At 38.3% G+C, this 17,123-nt stretch overlaps 1 protein-coding gene across 5 annotated transcripts in view; it reads left to right on the top strand.

Moving 5' to 3' along the window:
- Nucleotides 1–17,123, top strand: part of DIS3L2 (DIS3 like 3'-5' exoribonuclease 2) — a 526,830-nt gene that overhangs the window by 276,837 nt on the left and 232,870 nt on the right. For all 5 annotated transcript variants that reach the window (XR_013173119.1, XM_077155428.1, XM_077155431.1 and 2 more), the window contains exon 9: nucleotides 7,541–7,714. Coding sequence is in view for 4 of the 5 variants with exons in the window: in XM_077155428.1 (XP_077011543.1) it covers nucleotides 7,541–7,714 (174 nt within the window). In the remaining variant the exon portion in view is untranslated. The remainder of the gene's footprint in view (nucleotides 1–7,540; nucleotides 7,715–17,123) is intronic.

The raw sequence follows: 17,123 nt of genomic DNA on the forward strand, positions 1-17,123 counted from the left end.
AAGAAAAAAAAAGGCAAATTTCTTTTTCTCCTGCATTTCACTAAAGGTCCAGTGACTGATATGACTTATTCTGACAGCTAATGGGTCCATCATCTCTCTTACTCTAATCCTCCTTCCTTTTCGCATTCCCCACCCCCCCACCCCCACCACCAGACACACACACACACACACACACACACACACACACACGAGTTCCAATACTTAACTCCAGCCTTCTTATTGGAGAAATGTATAGATCTCTTGGCAGGCTAAAGTTTATCATTTAATAATTCTTCAGAAAGAGTTTATGAGAACTATATTCCCTGAGTTCTTACATTTTAAAAATATTTTTCTTTTGCAGTTATACTTGAATGATAATTTCATTTGTATAAAATTCTAGCATTGAATATTGCTGTGGAGAAGTCTGACACCAGCCTGATTTTTCCCTCTTTTATAGGTAATAGAAACTTCCTTCATGGATAATCAAAGAAATCTTTGTCTTCAAAGTCCAGTAACTTTACTAGAATATGATTGAGTAGTAATTTTTCTGTATTGGTTTTTCCTAAGACATGGTATACCCTTTGTGTCTATAAATTTAAATTTTCTTTTATTTCAGGAAAGCTTTCTTGCTGATTATCTCTGAAAATTTTTCTTTTCTATATATTTCTTTAGGAATGCCCGTTGTGGCAATGTTGGAAATCCTTCACCTGTCTTTCACATCTGTCAGTTTTTTCTTTTATCTTTTTTTTTTAACTCTTTGTTCTTTCCAAATTTCATTTTCCTCACTTTTGTGCAGCTTTTCCTCTGGGAGTATTATTATGTTTTCATGTAGTTTGAAATTTATTGCTTTTTTTATATGTTATTTTCCTCAAAAAAAATTATATTTTCAAATAGGGTAATTTCTTCATTAGTTGCTTCCAATATGACCTTCATTTCTGCAATGGTTTAATTGCCCTTTTCCATTTCTTTAGTCTAACAATTGAAGGTTTTTTTTTTCCTTTCTGATTTATTTATTTTTACGCCCTTGCAACTTTGCTTTGATCTCTTATTTTATATTGGTGATCTTCTTGTGACTGTCTTTGATCATGGTTTGCATTTCTGTGGATTTATATTTATAGGGGTATGCCTTATCTTTCTGCCATTTATTTTACTTGTCCTTTTCTTTCTTTTTTACTTGTCATGTTTTTTGTTTGTTTGTTTGTTTGTTTGTTTATAGAATGCCTGGAATAGTTCCTTTTTTCTTCCCCATCTTTAATATGGGTTCTTCCTAATTTTAGTCAGATATTTTAAAAGTTAAATATTATAAAATTCCTTTTTATTCAAGTTTTTAGGTCTTTTTCCACTTCATGCATAAGGAGTCATTTGGGGTAGGACAGTCACTGTGTTTTGTGCCTTCTTTACAAGGACTGTTACTGAGACTCCCACCATGTATAAGATGGTGTTTCTTTTTTGTTCTCCCTTAAACTTTTTATTTTGAAATAATTTTAGACTTACAGGAAAGTTGCAAATATACTAGCAACCCCATACAGAAGCTCGAACATATCCCTACATCCCCAGATACCCAAATTCACCAATTTTAATATTTTGTCACCTTTGCCATATCATTCTATCTGTCCATCTTCCTGTCAATCCATCTGTCTGTCTGTCCATCTGTTTATCTCTCTGGCTTTTGATCTGTTTTTCTGAACATTTAAAGGTAGGTTGTATACCTCCCCTGGTCACTTAATACTTCTGTGTACATTTCATAAGAACAAGAGTATTCACTTATGTAACCACCTTAAGTGAAGTTTTCAAATTCAAGAATTTTAACATTGATATAAAGCTTACATTTTATATTCCAATTTTTATATGTACCAAAAATGTTCTTTTGAACCTTTTTTCCTCCCTTTTTAGGGATCCTGCCCAGGATTATATATTGCATTTAATTGTCATTGTCTCTTTAGTTGTTCCTTATTTCTTTTTTTAAAAAATTATGAAAGTATATTCTCAACATATACTTTCCCATCTCCATTATTGCCACGAATACTATTTAGTGGAATTAATCACAATCACAGTGTTAAGGTACCCTCACCGCTGTATTACTGGAATGTTCCCTTCACCCCAGACAGAAATCCTACACTCACTGCATTAACTCCCCACTTCCCCTGCCGTATGGCCCTGGTAATCTGTATTCTACTTTCTGCCTCTATGAGTTTTCAAATAATCTGTTATTTTTGTGTGTGTAGTTACCATAGAGTTAAATTTAATATCCTAAATCTGTAACAATCTTGTTTGCCTTGATACCAGTGTAACTTCAGTAGCATATACAAATTATGTTCCTATACCCCTCTGTTCTCCTTTATATTGCTCTTGTTAAAATTTATATATTTGTATATTATGAGATCACAGCCACTGATTTATCATTACAGTTTAGGCATTTGTCTTTTAGCTCTTACAGGAAGTAAAAAATGGACTTACATGACAAAAAAGTACAATACAATAATACTGGCATTTGTATTTACCTATGTTGTAACTTTTCCCAGAGATCTTTATTTATTCTGGTAATTTTCATCTATTGTATATGTCCTTCATTTTCAACCTGCAGAACTCCCTTCAGCATTTCTTATAGGGCCACTCTAAAGGGGACAAACATCTTCAGCTTTTGTATATCTGGGAATGTCTTAATCTTGTCCTCATTTTTGAAAGACGGTTTTGTGGAATACAAATTCTTTATTGGCAATTTTTTGCTTTCAGCATTTTAAATATGTTATTCCACTGCCTTCTTGCCTCTGTAAGAATTCGAGAGTTTTGCCACGCAAAGGAGGACTCCAAGAGACGTTCTCTCATGCAACACGCAAGGGGTTTATTTACCACACATGCGTGGGGCTCACTGAACACGCAGGAACAGAGAGCCCCTAGCCCGGGTTTGGGGAAGCTTTTTAAGGGGGAGGAGGAGGGGGGTGGGGGTTGAGCATGGGTCACAGGTGTTGCTTCATGCAAGAAGCAGGTAACGATCATTTTCACAACAAGCATTTCTGGTGCAAGGAGTCATGGGGGTTGGGAGAGGCAGATAACCACCCCGGAAGGTCCCGAGTTGTTTTTTTTTAGCCTGATGGGGCCCATAACTCTTTCCTTTACAATCCTTAACTCACACCAAATGCATAGTAGTGAATATAAAATGACACAAATCCTTTTGCTAGATATTTCTGTCATTCAGAAGCTAAAATACATGTAAATAGCTAAATTAGGCAAGAAAAGTTAGCTACTGCTAAGTTTTATAAAATCCTTCTTTACATAAGAAAAGTTAGCTACTGTTAAGTTTTATAAAATCCTTCTTTACATAAGAAAAGTTAGCTACTGTTAAGCTTTATAAAATCCTTCTTTACCTAAGAAAAGTTAGCTACTGTTAAGCTTTATAAAATCCTTCTTTACCTAAGAAAAGTTAGCTACTGTTAAGCTTTATAAAATCCTTCTTTACACCTCCATGATTTCCAATGAAGCAGTCAGTATTTAACTAACCTTACTGAGGTTCCCTTGTATGTGACACGATGCTTCTTTCTTGCGGCTTTCAGAATTCTCTTTATCATTGGCATTTGACAGTTTGATTATAGCATGTTCTGTGTGGATCTATTTGTGTTTATCCTGTTTGGAATTGCAGCTATTTCTTCAAATGCCAGGAGCTAACAAAAAAAAGAAAGAAAGAGAAAGAAAAAACCTTACCTAGCCTGCCCAGATTGCATTCTGCAAGTGCTGTCCTTCAGAGTTTAGCATTACAATGCATTTAGAAAATAACTCAAGGCAAAAACTTTGAGTTCTCCCTAGTCCTTCTTTGCATGCATGCATGGCCCAAGGAATTTCCCCATTTATTCAGATCCAGATGCCACATTTTTTCCTAGAAAACTGTGCTTTCTCATGGTCATGGGTGCTACATTTTATGTCCTATAGCTAGCAATCCCTTGCTCCTCGTAGCTGCTATTTGACTATTCTCCAGTGTTCTATAAGAGAACTTTGTGAGCTTCCTCTACATGCAGGGCAAGTTCTAGGACAGCAAGTCCATGAAAAACATCCTCATTCAGCCCTTCAGATTGGCCCAGACATATATGCTCCTGCTATATGCATAACGGTTACTCTGCTCCTGCTATATGCATAATGGTTTTACTCTGCTCTTTCTAGAACCAGGACCAGGGACCCACACTGACAGCCTAACTGGCTTAGTGTCTAGCCAGTGAGGGGTTAGGTAAGGCACCAGAGAATCCTGCTGTTTTTAAGCTGCCTTTTTCTTGATTCATTGCTTGCCCACTACTGTAGTCCTTTAATTGTCTTCTAGAGCTTTGAGAAGGATTTTTCTGCCAGTTCTTGCTAGTTGTTCAAAGCTTCTATGGGAGTATGAAGCCAGCAGTGTCTTACTCATCATTTTTCATAATGTGTTCCTTTTTCTGTTACTTAGGTTCTCTAGAAAACCATACATGATATACCTAATGGTTTATACCTCTAACAGAAACTATGTATGCTATTGTAACCAAGAAGTTAGGATTTAAGAGTTGATTATGATCCGTGAATTATCATCTAGATGTTCCCTTTTTACCTTCTGTTATATTAGAGTAGATAGAGGAAAATACCTGAAATCTCTGAACTGTTAGCCAGCTGCCTTGATCTCTGAAAATGATTAGTTTTTATCTTGTGCCCTTGTGATTGTAAAAACCTCATGACTGACCCTCACTACTATTTAAAATAGTACCCATTTTATTCAGTTTTTCGACTTGAGTTGTATAATCACCAAAGACAGCCCCTAATGTTTATTAATGAAGGAATTTGAGTCAGCCCAGAACTAACCCATCCCAATTTCAAAATTATCTTGGTAACGGAGACTGGATCTAACCAAAATGGGCCCACCTGACATGCATAATAGCTTAGGCTTAACCTATAAATTACCTATACCCCATTATAATACTAAAACTCATGCCCATCATCATATTAAGGCTGCCATTTTCTTACATACATTCTGTGACTATACATGTAATTACTCTATGCTTGCTCAACAATTAGATCGCCTCTAATTGCATCGTCTAGAGCCATTGTGCTTGTTATCCTAATACCTGCCCATCTTTTGATACTATAAAACTAACTGAATTACTGCAGTTACAGGAAACACATCTTTGGGCTGATAGGCCATTATCTGATCTCTTCCTTTGTGCCTAGCGATAGATAAACTGTTTCTCTCTTTGAAACCCTGGTGTCTCAGGAATTGTTCATTTGAGCACATTGGGCAAAGAATCCACTGCTTTTTTTTTTTTTTTTTTTTTTTTTACATGGGCAGGCACCGGGAATTGAACCCGGGTACTCTGGCATGGCAGGCAAGCGTCCTTGCCTGCTGAGCCACCGTGGCCTGCCCCACTGCTTTCGATTGGTATAAAATACTTCTGTCTTTTCTACAGGAATTGGGATTCTTATAGTCTCAGCCTCTAATTCAGAGGGATAGTTACTGCATTTCTAGAGGTTCTAAAATTCCTCAACCATAAGTGATGAACATTATAAAGACAGGACTTAAGTATCATGTTAAGAGATACAGCTCTAACCTTCCATTCTTGGTTCCGATATCATATGCACTGGCTTTAGAATTCAAAATTTGAGCAATATTATATCCTGCATGTCAGCCTCGCAAGATTTTGCCTTCCAACTTACTCCATAATTTCATCTTCAGTAGATCATAATATCATTCTAATCAGGGAATCCCATGGGTTTTACTTCTTCTGTAAGGTGAAATCCTTGATTACAGGAAATGTTGAGTGAGATAATATGATAGCAATAAAGGGTATTTGATAAATCTGTGGATTGTAACATTTATACATAGAAGGTAGGTAGGTAGAATAAATGGAAATAAACTCAAATCCAGAAAATATTCTGTCCTCTTCTATAATCTGGAAAGAGTTTGTATAGAATTTATATTAATTCTTTCTTAAATACTCGGTAGCTGTCTAGGACTGGATTTTATGTGTCAGAATTTTAATAGATATAGAATTATTTGGGTATCAGTTTTTGCAATTTTGCAATGTCTTGTAAGAAATTTGTTCATTTCATCCAAGATGTTGAACTTATTGGTTTAAAATCATTCATAATTCCCTTATTATCCTTTTAATGCTTGTAGGGTCTGTAATAATGTCCCTGCTCACATTCCTGATATCAGCAATTTGTTTCTTCTCTCTTTTTTTCTTGATCAGACTGGATAGAGATTTGTTTTATTGCTCTTTCAAAAAAATCAGATTTTCCTTTCATTGATTTTCTTTTATCCATTCTTTATATTGGGGAGTTTCCCAGGTAGCTTTCTGTTATTTTTTTCCCTTATATGTTTGCTTTCTTTGGAATTTTGCTGTACTTTTTGGGAGATCACCATTGAAATTTGTGGAGAAGGCTCTGGTCTAAGCCTGTGTTGTATGAAGGGAATCAACAGGCTACGTGGAGCCTACAGGTCAGCTCACAGACTATTCAGAGTCAAGGTTAGTGGGCAGGTGTATATGTAAATGGAGCCCATCTCTCTTAGCTTACATGAGGAAAATGAGACCAGCACTGCTGCCAGCATGGTTCCAGGCCCTTTTACCATAGTACCTTAAGAACTGTAGCAGCCAAGCATCTAACCATATGCAGGCAACAGAATCTTTTCTATGGAAACTGAATAGCCTGAGAGAAAGCTGCAATTCCAAAGCTGAGCTTGCAAGAAGAACTGGGGGTAGATTCCTGGATCACCCTGATGGACAAGTAGACCTATACAAAAGGGAAAATGGCCATTTTTTTGTTTCCCCAACATCTCCTACAAAGGCAGCTACTTCAAGGCTCATAGTACATTTCCTACTGGCTGCTTGTAATCAGTATAACTTTAGATTTGTATTCTCTATATATGACATGCCAGTACTTAGGACAATGGGAAACTATGAATTTTAGTAGATGTGAAAATGACTCACAGATAAAGAATGATATCTCTGAAACTAATGATCACCAGATTGGGTGGATCAGAATTGTCTCTCAAGGTCTCTGCAAGACAGAGAACTGATGAACACGTTTAACAACATTACTTTTTACTTCTCTGTGTAAAACAGTTGCAGGAGTCCTAAGAAAGATAGCCTGACCCTATTTCCCAGGTCAGAATTTCTGAAGAAAAAGTAAAATCACAGTGTAGTTATACATTTAACAGGGCAAGAGTATCATTGTCTCTTCTTGTTGAAACTACACACACACACACACACACACACACACACACACACACACACACACACACGGTCATACTCGTGTGGGGCTGTGGAAGGTTTTTAGCTAAGGTTATCCCTGTGCCAGAGTCTTTTCCACCTCACATACGCCTGAATTTATGATACCTTAAGCTATCATAAGCCATTACTCCATCTCATTTGAGAATATGTCTTCTCTTACTCCCTCTTGTTATTGTATCTTTAGGAATTTACTGCTTTTTATTCTTTTCTTGCCAGGGGCAGGAAGTTTTAAAGACTTTCTAATACCCTCACTAGAAAGGGGATAAGTGTCTACTTTCAATTTATTGGCTAACGGGGTTGTTCCCTCTCTGTCCTGTTTGCAGGCAACTGGCTAAGAGCCTTGGGCAGGCTGGTGAAATCGAGCCTGAAACAGAAGGAATACTAACAGAATATGGTGTGGATTTCTCCGATTTCTCATCAGAAGTTCTAGAATGTCTCCCTCAGGGCTTGCCCTGGACAATTCCACCAGAAGAGTTTAACAGGAGAAAAGATTTAAGGTAAACCCCTGAGACCCTTTAAGAACAGCATGTTTCTTCTTCCGGTCTTCTAACTCAACTTTCTTTGGGTCTAGACTCTGATGTTCCCATTTTTCCACCAACATTCAAGCTTGATTCAATTGAGATTTAGGTACTGCTGTATCAAGAATTTGCAAATTATGGCCTATGAGCTAAATCCAGTCCACTGTCTGTTTTTCTATGACCTTTTAAGCTAAGAATGGTTTTTATGTTTTTAAAAATGATTGAACAGGGGTGGGCCATTGTGGCTCAGTGGCAGAGTTCTCACCTGCCATGCTGGAGACCAGGGTTTGATTCCCGGTGCCTGCCCCTGCAAAAAAGAAAAATGATTGAACAAGAAAAGAAAAAAAGATTGAACAAGAATAATATTTCATGAAAATTATACAAAATTCAAAGTTCAGCATCTGTAAGTAAAGTTTCATTGGAATGCAGCCATGCTTATTCATTTATGTTTTGTATAGGTCTGTTTTTGTGCTATAACAGCAGAATTGTATAGTTTAGACAGAGACTATATGGCCCACAAAACCGAAAATATTTACTGTCTGCTCATGCACAGAAAAAGTTTGCTGACCCCTGTTATAGATCATTCTAATTTCAAAAGCTTGCCTTTTTTTCTCTTCCCGTTGCTATGCCCCATGGGCCTGGTAGAATAAAGGCAGAGTTATCTGGTTAGAAGTAAGTGCCTTCCTTTAAATGGGCCTCTTCAGGCACAGAGCAAAGGATCCAAGACTTCTGTGCTTGGAGCTTCATTTTAAAGCTTTACTTTTAGGTCTGGAATTTGTTGAAAAGTACTTTTGTGGTATTTTTATAACAACATCTTCTTTGAAGATGTTTCTTCATTGTGGGATGTTAGTTCTTTCCTGATATTTCTCTTCAGAATTTGGTTTCAGTACTGGCATTCATTTTGGATGCCACATGGAGATATTTGGAACCAAGAAACTTTTCATACAACCCACTGGGGCTGTGGAAGGTTTTTGCTAAGGTCATCCCATGTCAAAGTCTTTTCTACTACACTTGCTTACTTCATGGAGCTGAACTTATGACACTTTAGCTATTGGTAGCCATTACTCCACCTTGTTCAAGGATAATTCTTCTCTACTCCCTCTTGCTATTGTATATTTAGGAATTTACTGATTTTTGTCATTTTCTTAACAAAGGTAGGCAAGGAAAAGGAGATGACAGCCCTCTTTCCTACGTGTTAGTAGCTCTCATGGAACACACTTTACCTTTGAATTTAGTTAATCCAAGTTACAGTCCTGGCTTTATCAGTAATCACCCTTCTCTGAACACCTTGTTACAGAGGTGCATTGTCTCCTCAGGGCCCATCACCTTAACCTCTCTGAACCTCCTTTTCCTCATACAAGTTGAGGGACTAGCTTTCTGAGTTCTTTTCCTAAATATAGGAAGTGATAAAGAAGATTTGGGAAAAGAAGGTCAGAATAAATGCCTAGCCCTTATTGTTGAAAGTACAAATTGATATGGCCATTTGGCAGTACTTCTTAAATATTATGTGTTCCTACCCTTTTACCCAACAACTCTACTTCCAGGAATTCATCATACTCTAAGAAGTGTGCAAGGATATATGTACAAGGATATTCATTTTTGCTTTATTTAAAAGTGAAACACTGGGGACATTGCTATGTCCATCAGTAAAGGAATGATTAAGTAACCTATGCTGTATCAAAGATGGCATTTTTTAAAGCTGTGAAAAAGAAGAAGGAGACTAATGTGGACTATCCTAAAAGGTTGGCCATCACATATCATTAAGTGAAAGAAGTGAGTTCAGAGAATATGAATATGAGCCTATTCTGTTTTGTAAAAAAATAATTTTAAAACTATAAATTCATATGCATATATATAGGAGTATATAAGCATAAAAGTTCAAATAGAGATGAGAGGCTAATCTGGAGGCTACCCTTATGCAAGCTTCAGCTAGATATTGCCACAGTGTCATGGTCAGGTTCATGTGTCAATTTGGCCAGGTGATGGTACCTGTTTACCTGGTTGGGCAAGTGCTAGCCTATCTGTTGCTGTGAAGACATTTCATAGAATTTAATCATGATCACGACGGCTGCATCCATAGCTGATTGCATTTGTGATCAGCCAAGGGGAGTGTCTTCTACAGTCAGTGCTGCTTAACCTTAACACCTGAAGGCTTTTAAGGAGGATTCAGAAGAGACATTCTCTCTTTCTGCTTCCATTGGTGAGCATCTCCTATGGATTTCATCCAGACCCTTCATTGGGGTCATCAGTTTCACAGCCTGCCCTATAGAATTTGGACTCTGTGTTCCCATGGTTATGTGAGACACTTTTATAAATTTTATATCTACAGATATTTCCTGCTGATTCTGTTTCTCTAGAGAACCAAAGCTAATACAGCTTGGTACCAAGAGTGGGGTAGTTCTTAAGAAACAGAATCTTAAAAATGGATTTTTATGATTAGTTTTCTACTGTGACTGGACTCAGAGGCACTAAGGACTCCGATTCCCATAATCAGAATGATACTGCCAGTCCATGGGGTGAGTTGGCAAAAGAGATAGTCAAAATATCACCATTGGATTCTTCTAATGCTTTGCTTGTATGAAGCCAGGCTCTGGGGGATGTTTCTGACACCTTTATGGAGTTTTGTGGAAATAGATGCTATAGAGATGTTGGCTGGTTGTTGTTAGATACACTGTATACATTAATGAGCGAAAGTGGTGGGCTTAAGGCTTCAAATGAGAAGTTTATGTGTTGACAGATGTAAATGTTTCTATGAGTGTCCTGAAGGAAAATCTTAATTCCTGTAGCCATAGACATGAGATCTCTGAAAATCAGATTTAGAATCTTATTGTGAAGGTAACGACTCCTCTGGACATATTGGTAAGGTATTTGCATGTCAGAGGATGGGAGATAAATCCAACAAAAATAAAGGGGCCTTCTACCTCAGTGAAATTTCTAGGTGTCCAGTGGTGTGGGGCATGTCGAGATATCCCTTGCTGCATCTGGCCCCTCCTACAACCAAAAAAAAGGCACAATGCCTAGTTGGTCTCTTTGGATTTGGGCGACAACATATTCCTCATTTGGGTGTGCTACTCCAGCCCATTTATCAAGTAACCAGAAAAGCTGCTCATTTTAAGTGGAGGATAAGAGGAGGTTCTGGGACAGGTCCAGGCTGCTGTACAAGCAGCTCTGCCACTTGGACCATATGATCCAGCAGGTCCAATGGTGCTGAAAGTGTCAGTGGCAAACAGAGATGCTGTCTGGAGCCTTTGGCAGGCCCGTATAGGAGAATCACAATGCAGACCCTTAGGATTTTGGAGCAAAGCCTTACCATCTGCTGCAGATAACTACTCTCCTTTTGAGAAGCAGCTTTTCGCCTGCTACTGGGCCTTAGTAGAGACTGAACGCTTTACCAGGGACCACCAAGTTACCATGAGACCTGAGTTACCTATCATGAGCTGGGCGTTGTCTGACCCATCAAGCCATAAAGTTGGGCGTATGGAAATGTATATACGAGGTAGGGCCAGAGCATGTCCTGAAGGCACAAGTAAGTTACATGAGGAAGTGGCCCAAATGCCTATAGTCTCCACTCCTGCCACATTACCTTCTTTTTCCCAGACCAGAGCTATGTTCTCTTGGGGAGTTCCTTACAGTGAATTGACTGAGCAAGAGAAAACTTGGGCCTGGTTTACAGATGGTTCAGCACGATGTGCAGGTACCACCCGAAAGTGGACAGCTACTGTACTCCAACCCCTTTCTGGAGTGTTCCTGAAAGACTGTGGTAGAGGGGAATCCTCCCAGTGGGCAGAACTTCAAGCAGTGTACCTGGTTGTTCATTTTGCTTAGAAGGAAAACTGACCAGAGGTGCGTTTGTATACTGACTCATGGGCTGTTGCTAATGGTTTGGCTGGCTGGTCAGGGACCTGGAAAGACCATAATTGGAAAATTGGTGACAAAGAGGTCTAGTGAAGAGGTATGTGGATAGACCTTTCTGAGTGAGCTAAAAATATGAAGATACTTGTATCCCATGTGAATGCATACCAGAGGGTGACTTCAACAGAGGAAGGTTTTAATAATCAAGTGGATAAGATGATTCGTTCTGTGGCTACCAATCAGCCTCTTTCCCCAGCAACTCCTGTCATTGCCCAATGGGCTCATGAACAAAAAGGTCTTGGTGGTAGGGATGGAGGTTATGCATGAGCTCAGCAACATGGATCCACTCACCAAGATTGACTTGGCTACAGCCACTGCTGAGTACCCAGTCTGCCAGCACCAGAGACCCACACTCGGCCCCCGAAATGGCACCATTCCCTGAGGTGACCAGCCAGCTACATGGTGGCAGGTTGATTACATTGAACCACATGAAAGGGGCAGTGATTTGTTCTAACTGGAATAGATACATACTTTGGATATTGGATTGCCTTCCCTACATGCAATGCTTCTGCCAAAACTATCATCCATGGGCTTATAAAATGCCTTATGCATTGTCGTGGTATTCCACACAGCATTGCTTTTGATCAAGGAACACACCTCACAGCAAATGAAGTACAGGAATGGGCACATGCTTATGGAATTCTCTGATCATACCTTGTTCCCCATTGTCCATAGGCAGCTGGTATGATAGAATGGTGGAGTGGCCTTTTGAAAACCTAATTACAGTGCCAGGTAGGTGGCAGTACCTTGCAGGGATGGGGTAATGTTCTCCAGCAAGCTGTATATGCTTTGAATCAGTGTCCACTGTATAGTGCTGTTTCTCTCATAGCCAGGATCCATGGGTTCAGGAACCAAGGGGGGGGAAATGGGAGTGGCACAAGTCACTATTACTCCTAATGATCCACTAGGAAAATTTTTGCTTCCTGCTCCCTGTGACCTTGAGCTCTGCTGGTTTATAGGTTTTAGTTCCAAAAGGGGAGTGCTTCCACCAGGAGAAACAACAGTGATTCCATTGGACTGGAATCTAAGACTGCCACCTGGTCACTTTGGGCTACTCATGCCCCTGGATCAACAAGCCAAGAAGGGGATTACATTACTGGTTGGGGTGATTGATGCTGACTATCAGGGGGAAATAGGACTGCAACTACACAATGGAGGTAAAGAAGAGTTTTCCTGGAATATAGGTGATCCCCTAGGGCGTCTTTTAGTATTACCATTCCCTGTGATTAAAATCAATGGAAAACTGCAAAACCCAATCCAGGCAAGACTACCAATGGCTCTGAAACTTCAGGAATGAAGGTTTGGGTCACCCCACCAGGCAAAGAACCATGGCCAGCTGAACTGCTTGCTGAGGAGAATGGGAACATGGAATGTTCCTTAGTGGAAGAAGGTAGTGATAAATATAAAGTACGACCACGCGATCAGTTACAGAAAGGAGAACTATAACGCTGTTTTGTTCATGTTATAGTATTTAAGTTGTAAGATATCAAGTTTAAGAATGAATATTACCCAAGGACTTGCACCCTATTCTGGGGAGATTTAATGTGTTTCCAACTGTATGCAGAACTGTTGAGTATTAGTAGGCGAGGAAAAAAATATGTCTTTTATTGTTTTCTATTTAGAAATTAAGTATGGTTTAAGGTGATATGTATAGCTGCCAAGGAGTGGACTGTCATGGTCAGGTTCATGTGTCAACTTGGCCAGGTGGTGGTACCTGTTTACCTGGTTGGGCAAGTGCTGGCCTATCTGTTGCTATGAAGACATTTCATAGAATTAAATCATGATCACGATGGCTGTTTCCACAGCTGATTGCAATTGTAATCAGCCAAAGGTAGTGTTTTCTGCAGTGAGTGATGCTTAATCTAATCACTGGAAGATTTTTAAGAAGGATTTAGAAGACACACTTCCTGCCTCAGCTGGCGAGCCTCTTGTGTGAAGTTTGTCCAGAACCTTCATCGGCGTTGTCAGCTTCACAGCCTGCCCTACAAATTTTGAACTCTCTGTTCCCACGGTTATGTGAAACACTTTTATAAATTTATATCTACGGATATTTCCTGCTAATTCTATTTCTGTAGAGAACCCTACCTAATACACATAGCTTGCCAAATCCTAACCAAAACCATTCCTGCCAACTCTAAAGAACACCCAGAGTTCTATATGAGATTCTACAAAGGTTCCATGCACTATGATTACTTTGCAGAAATCTGTAACCTCCAGATGGATTCCTAGGCCAGATAAATCCTGAAACCCAGAGGGCCAGCCTCTCCAGAATATCAACTAGTTGCATCCCCCTATCCTATATCATCAACAGTCCTGTCGAACATGAAAAAGTTAGAATGGGCATATCCCCAATACCCCTAAAGACTGGGAGATGGATCAATGGAGAAGGAGAAGTTATAACAGAGAACATTGGATTTAACAAATGAGTATAACTGCTGAATCATTATATTGATTTTTCTTTTAGTCCGCAGGGTCTTGGAGCAGCTAGAAGGAAAAATGTAAAATTGTAGAACTATAACCCATACCAAACTCTGAAATCTATTCTATAACTCACTGTTGCAGTGTGCTTTGAAATTTAATTGCTTTTTTTGTATATATATTTTTCACCATAAAAAAGTGAAAAAAGTAATTGAATTAGAATATGTGTAAAATTTTAAATATATATATATATATATATATATATATATATATATATATATATATATATATATATATATATATAAACATAGAAAAAGATCTAGAAGGAAAAACCTCAGACATCAAACTGTTAACAGTGATTAGCATGGGAAGTGGATTCAGTGGTGTAGTAAGGCAGTAGGGAAGCAATTTTTCACCTTTCATTTTTTATACTGTTGTATTATTTAAGCTGTATTTAAAAATAACTTTTGTAACTTCTAAAAATTATAAATGTGAATGTCATAAAATAGAGATGTCCAATCTTTTCTAGCCAGATTCCTTTGCTATGGATAAATATTAAGGCATTTGAACTGTCATTGAGCCCAATATTGCTCAAAGTTCCCCTCTTCTGGCTCTATCTTGCCTTTTTCTTTGGTCCCCATTGACTTCTGAGTTAGACCAGAGAATAGAAGGCTTTGATCTGCAGAAATCCTGTCATAACAAAATCCTGTGTGCCCTGCAATAAGACCCAAATACAGGGGGAGCTTATTGGGTATTATCTGCTGTTATTTAGTAAGAGGGATTTTTTTAAAAATAAATACCTCCAAACACTTCCTCCCTGCCTACTATCCCCAGGATTTCATTTCTAAACTTCAAATCTGTTAATGTTACTCCTTTGCCTTAAAATCCTTCAACTGCTTCCTGGAGCCTAAAATAATGATCTCTAAACTTTTAAACATGTATTCCTAATTGTAGTAGTTAGGTTCAGGTGTCAACTTGGCCAGGTGATGGTGCCCAATTGTTTTGTTGCTGCGGACTTAAACCATCAGCATGTGATCTCATCTATGACTGATTACATCTACAGTCAGCTAAGGGTAGCTCCTTCAACAATGTAAGTGAGGCTTAAACAGCGAAATGTCAGGGTGGTACAATGGCAGAATTCTCACCGGCCATGTGGAGACCCTGTGATTCCTGGAGTCTGCCCATGCCAAAAAAAAAAAAAAAAAAGAGAAAGAGAGAGAGAGAGCCATCAGAAGAGAGCTCAGCAGCTCAGAATCAGATGTTTGGAGATGCAGAAAGGAATTACCCCAGGGAAAGCTGTTTGAACCCAGAAGCTGGGAGATAAGCCCAGTAGTAGTCAGATGTGCCTTCCCATGTGACAGAGAAACTCAGATGAAAGCAAGCTGCCTTTCCTCCAAGGAACTGTAAATTTGTAACTAGATAAATCCCCTTCATAAAAGTCATCCATCTCTAGTGTATTGCATTCTGGCACAGCAGCAGCAAACCAAAACCTAATACATGTATGTCTTTATTTAAAAATTGTAAGTATACTTACAGCTGTACCAATTCTATTATGTCTATTATAAATGTACTTAAAAGTGGAAAAATAAAAAGATAAAGTGAAATACTTTTACAGTATTTTCATTTTTCTTACAAAAGTGTAGAAATCCTATTTGCTCACATTAATAATGTTACCTTTGGTGAAAGCAGTGTGATTGAATATTCTTTCTTTTTTTTTATGTTTTGGTTTAAAACTTATGATACGGAAATCCAACATTCTGATTCTTGGTTCTGTACATTTGGTTCTTGGTTTTCATGGTAATATAACTGAAAAATGTATCTCACATCTTTGGAAGAAGTAGCTGAACTTACTAACACATATACTCATATTTCAGCCCTGTTCACCAATTGTGTTCAGGTTCTTTTTGAAATCTAGCTAGTAAATTTCTATCTGGCTTGATATTAGTTCTTATAGGCTAATTGAATGGTGCTGCATTTTTGTTTCCTAGTCCTCTGTTACCCTTCAATTGGCATGCTTAAAAACAAGCTAGAAAATTCTATTAGGAAGTTTAAGAGTATAGATATGAGAGAGTTTGTAATTTTTTACACTTAAATCATTTTAGACCCTCAAATCATATAACAGTGGAAATATGTTGAAACATCCACTTTTAGAGTATTGACATCAGAACTTGAGTTTGTTGTTTTCTTTTGTTTTCAAAGAACAAGAAGTTTCTCATTGTTAAAACATCACTTTTGCCTTGAAAAGTCAGACTATATGATTTAAAAAAAATATCTGCTAGGTAGCATGTGATTGACAGCCATTGTTTTGATGGCTGATGTTCATTGTTTTGACTGATGATGAGTTCATATGAGAGAAAGAAGAAATGTCAGCTACACCAGTTTTCTCGCATTAATAGTATTAGTATTGGAAATTTTATATTATCTTTAATCTGTAGTACTTTGCAGTAATCTTTTTTAGCCACTTGCCTATTTTGTGACAATTAGTTTAGCTAAAACTAGGTAATATCCATAAATCCTTGTAACTGGGATGGGTGCTGTGCCAGTTTGAAAGGATTTATGTAACCTGAAAAAGCCGTGTTGGCTTTTGTTTGTTTGTTTGTTTGTTTTTTTATGGGCAGGTACCGGGAATTGAACTTGGGTTTCCAGCATGGCAGACAAGAATTCTGCCACAGAGCCACCGTCACAGCACCCAAAGCAGTCGTGTTTTAATCTTAATCAATCTTGTGAGAGTAACAGTTTCTTCTAATCCCTATTCAGTACTATAGGTTGGAAGCTTGTTTAGGTTATCTCCACGGAGACGTGACTCAGTCAGTTGTGGATATTAAACATGATTAGATGGAGATGTGTCTCCACCCATTCTATGTGGGTCTTGATTAGTTTACTGGAATCCTATAGAAGCAGAGACATTTTGGAGAGATTTCCTTTTTGAGAATGAGAAGAAAGCCATAGAGATATAGAACCACGACAGAATGACGAGAGAACCACAGTGTCCACCAGCCACTGACCTTTGGAGATGAAGAAAGAAAATGCCTCCTGGGGAGCTTCATGAAGTAAAAAT

This window comes from Tamandua tetradactyla, chromosome 3, assembly GCF_023851605.1.
Source record: "Tamandua tetradactyla isolate mTamTet1 chromosome 3, mTamTet1.pri, whole genome shotgun sequence".
NCBI classification, from domain to species: Eukaryota; Metazoa; Chordata; class Mammalia; order Pilosa; family Myrmecophagidae; genus Tamandua; species Tamandua tetradactyla.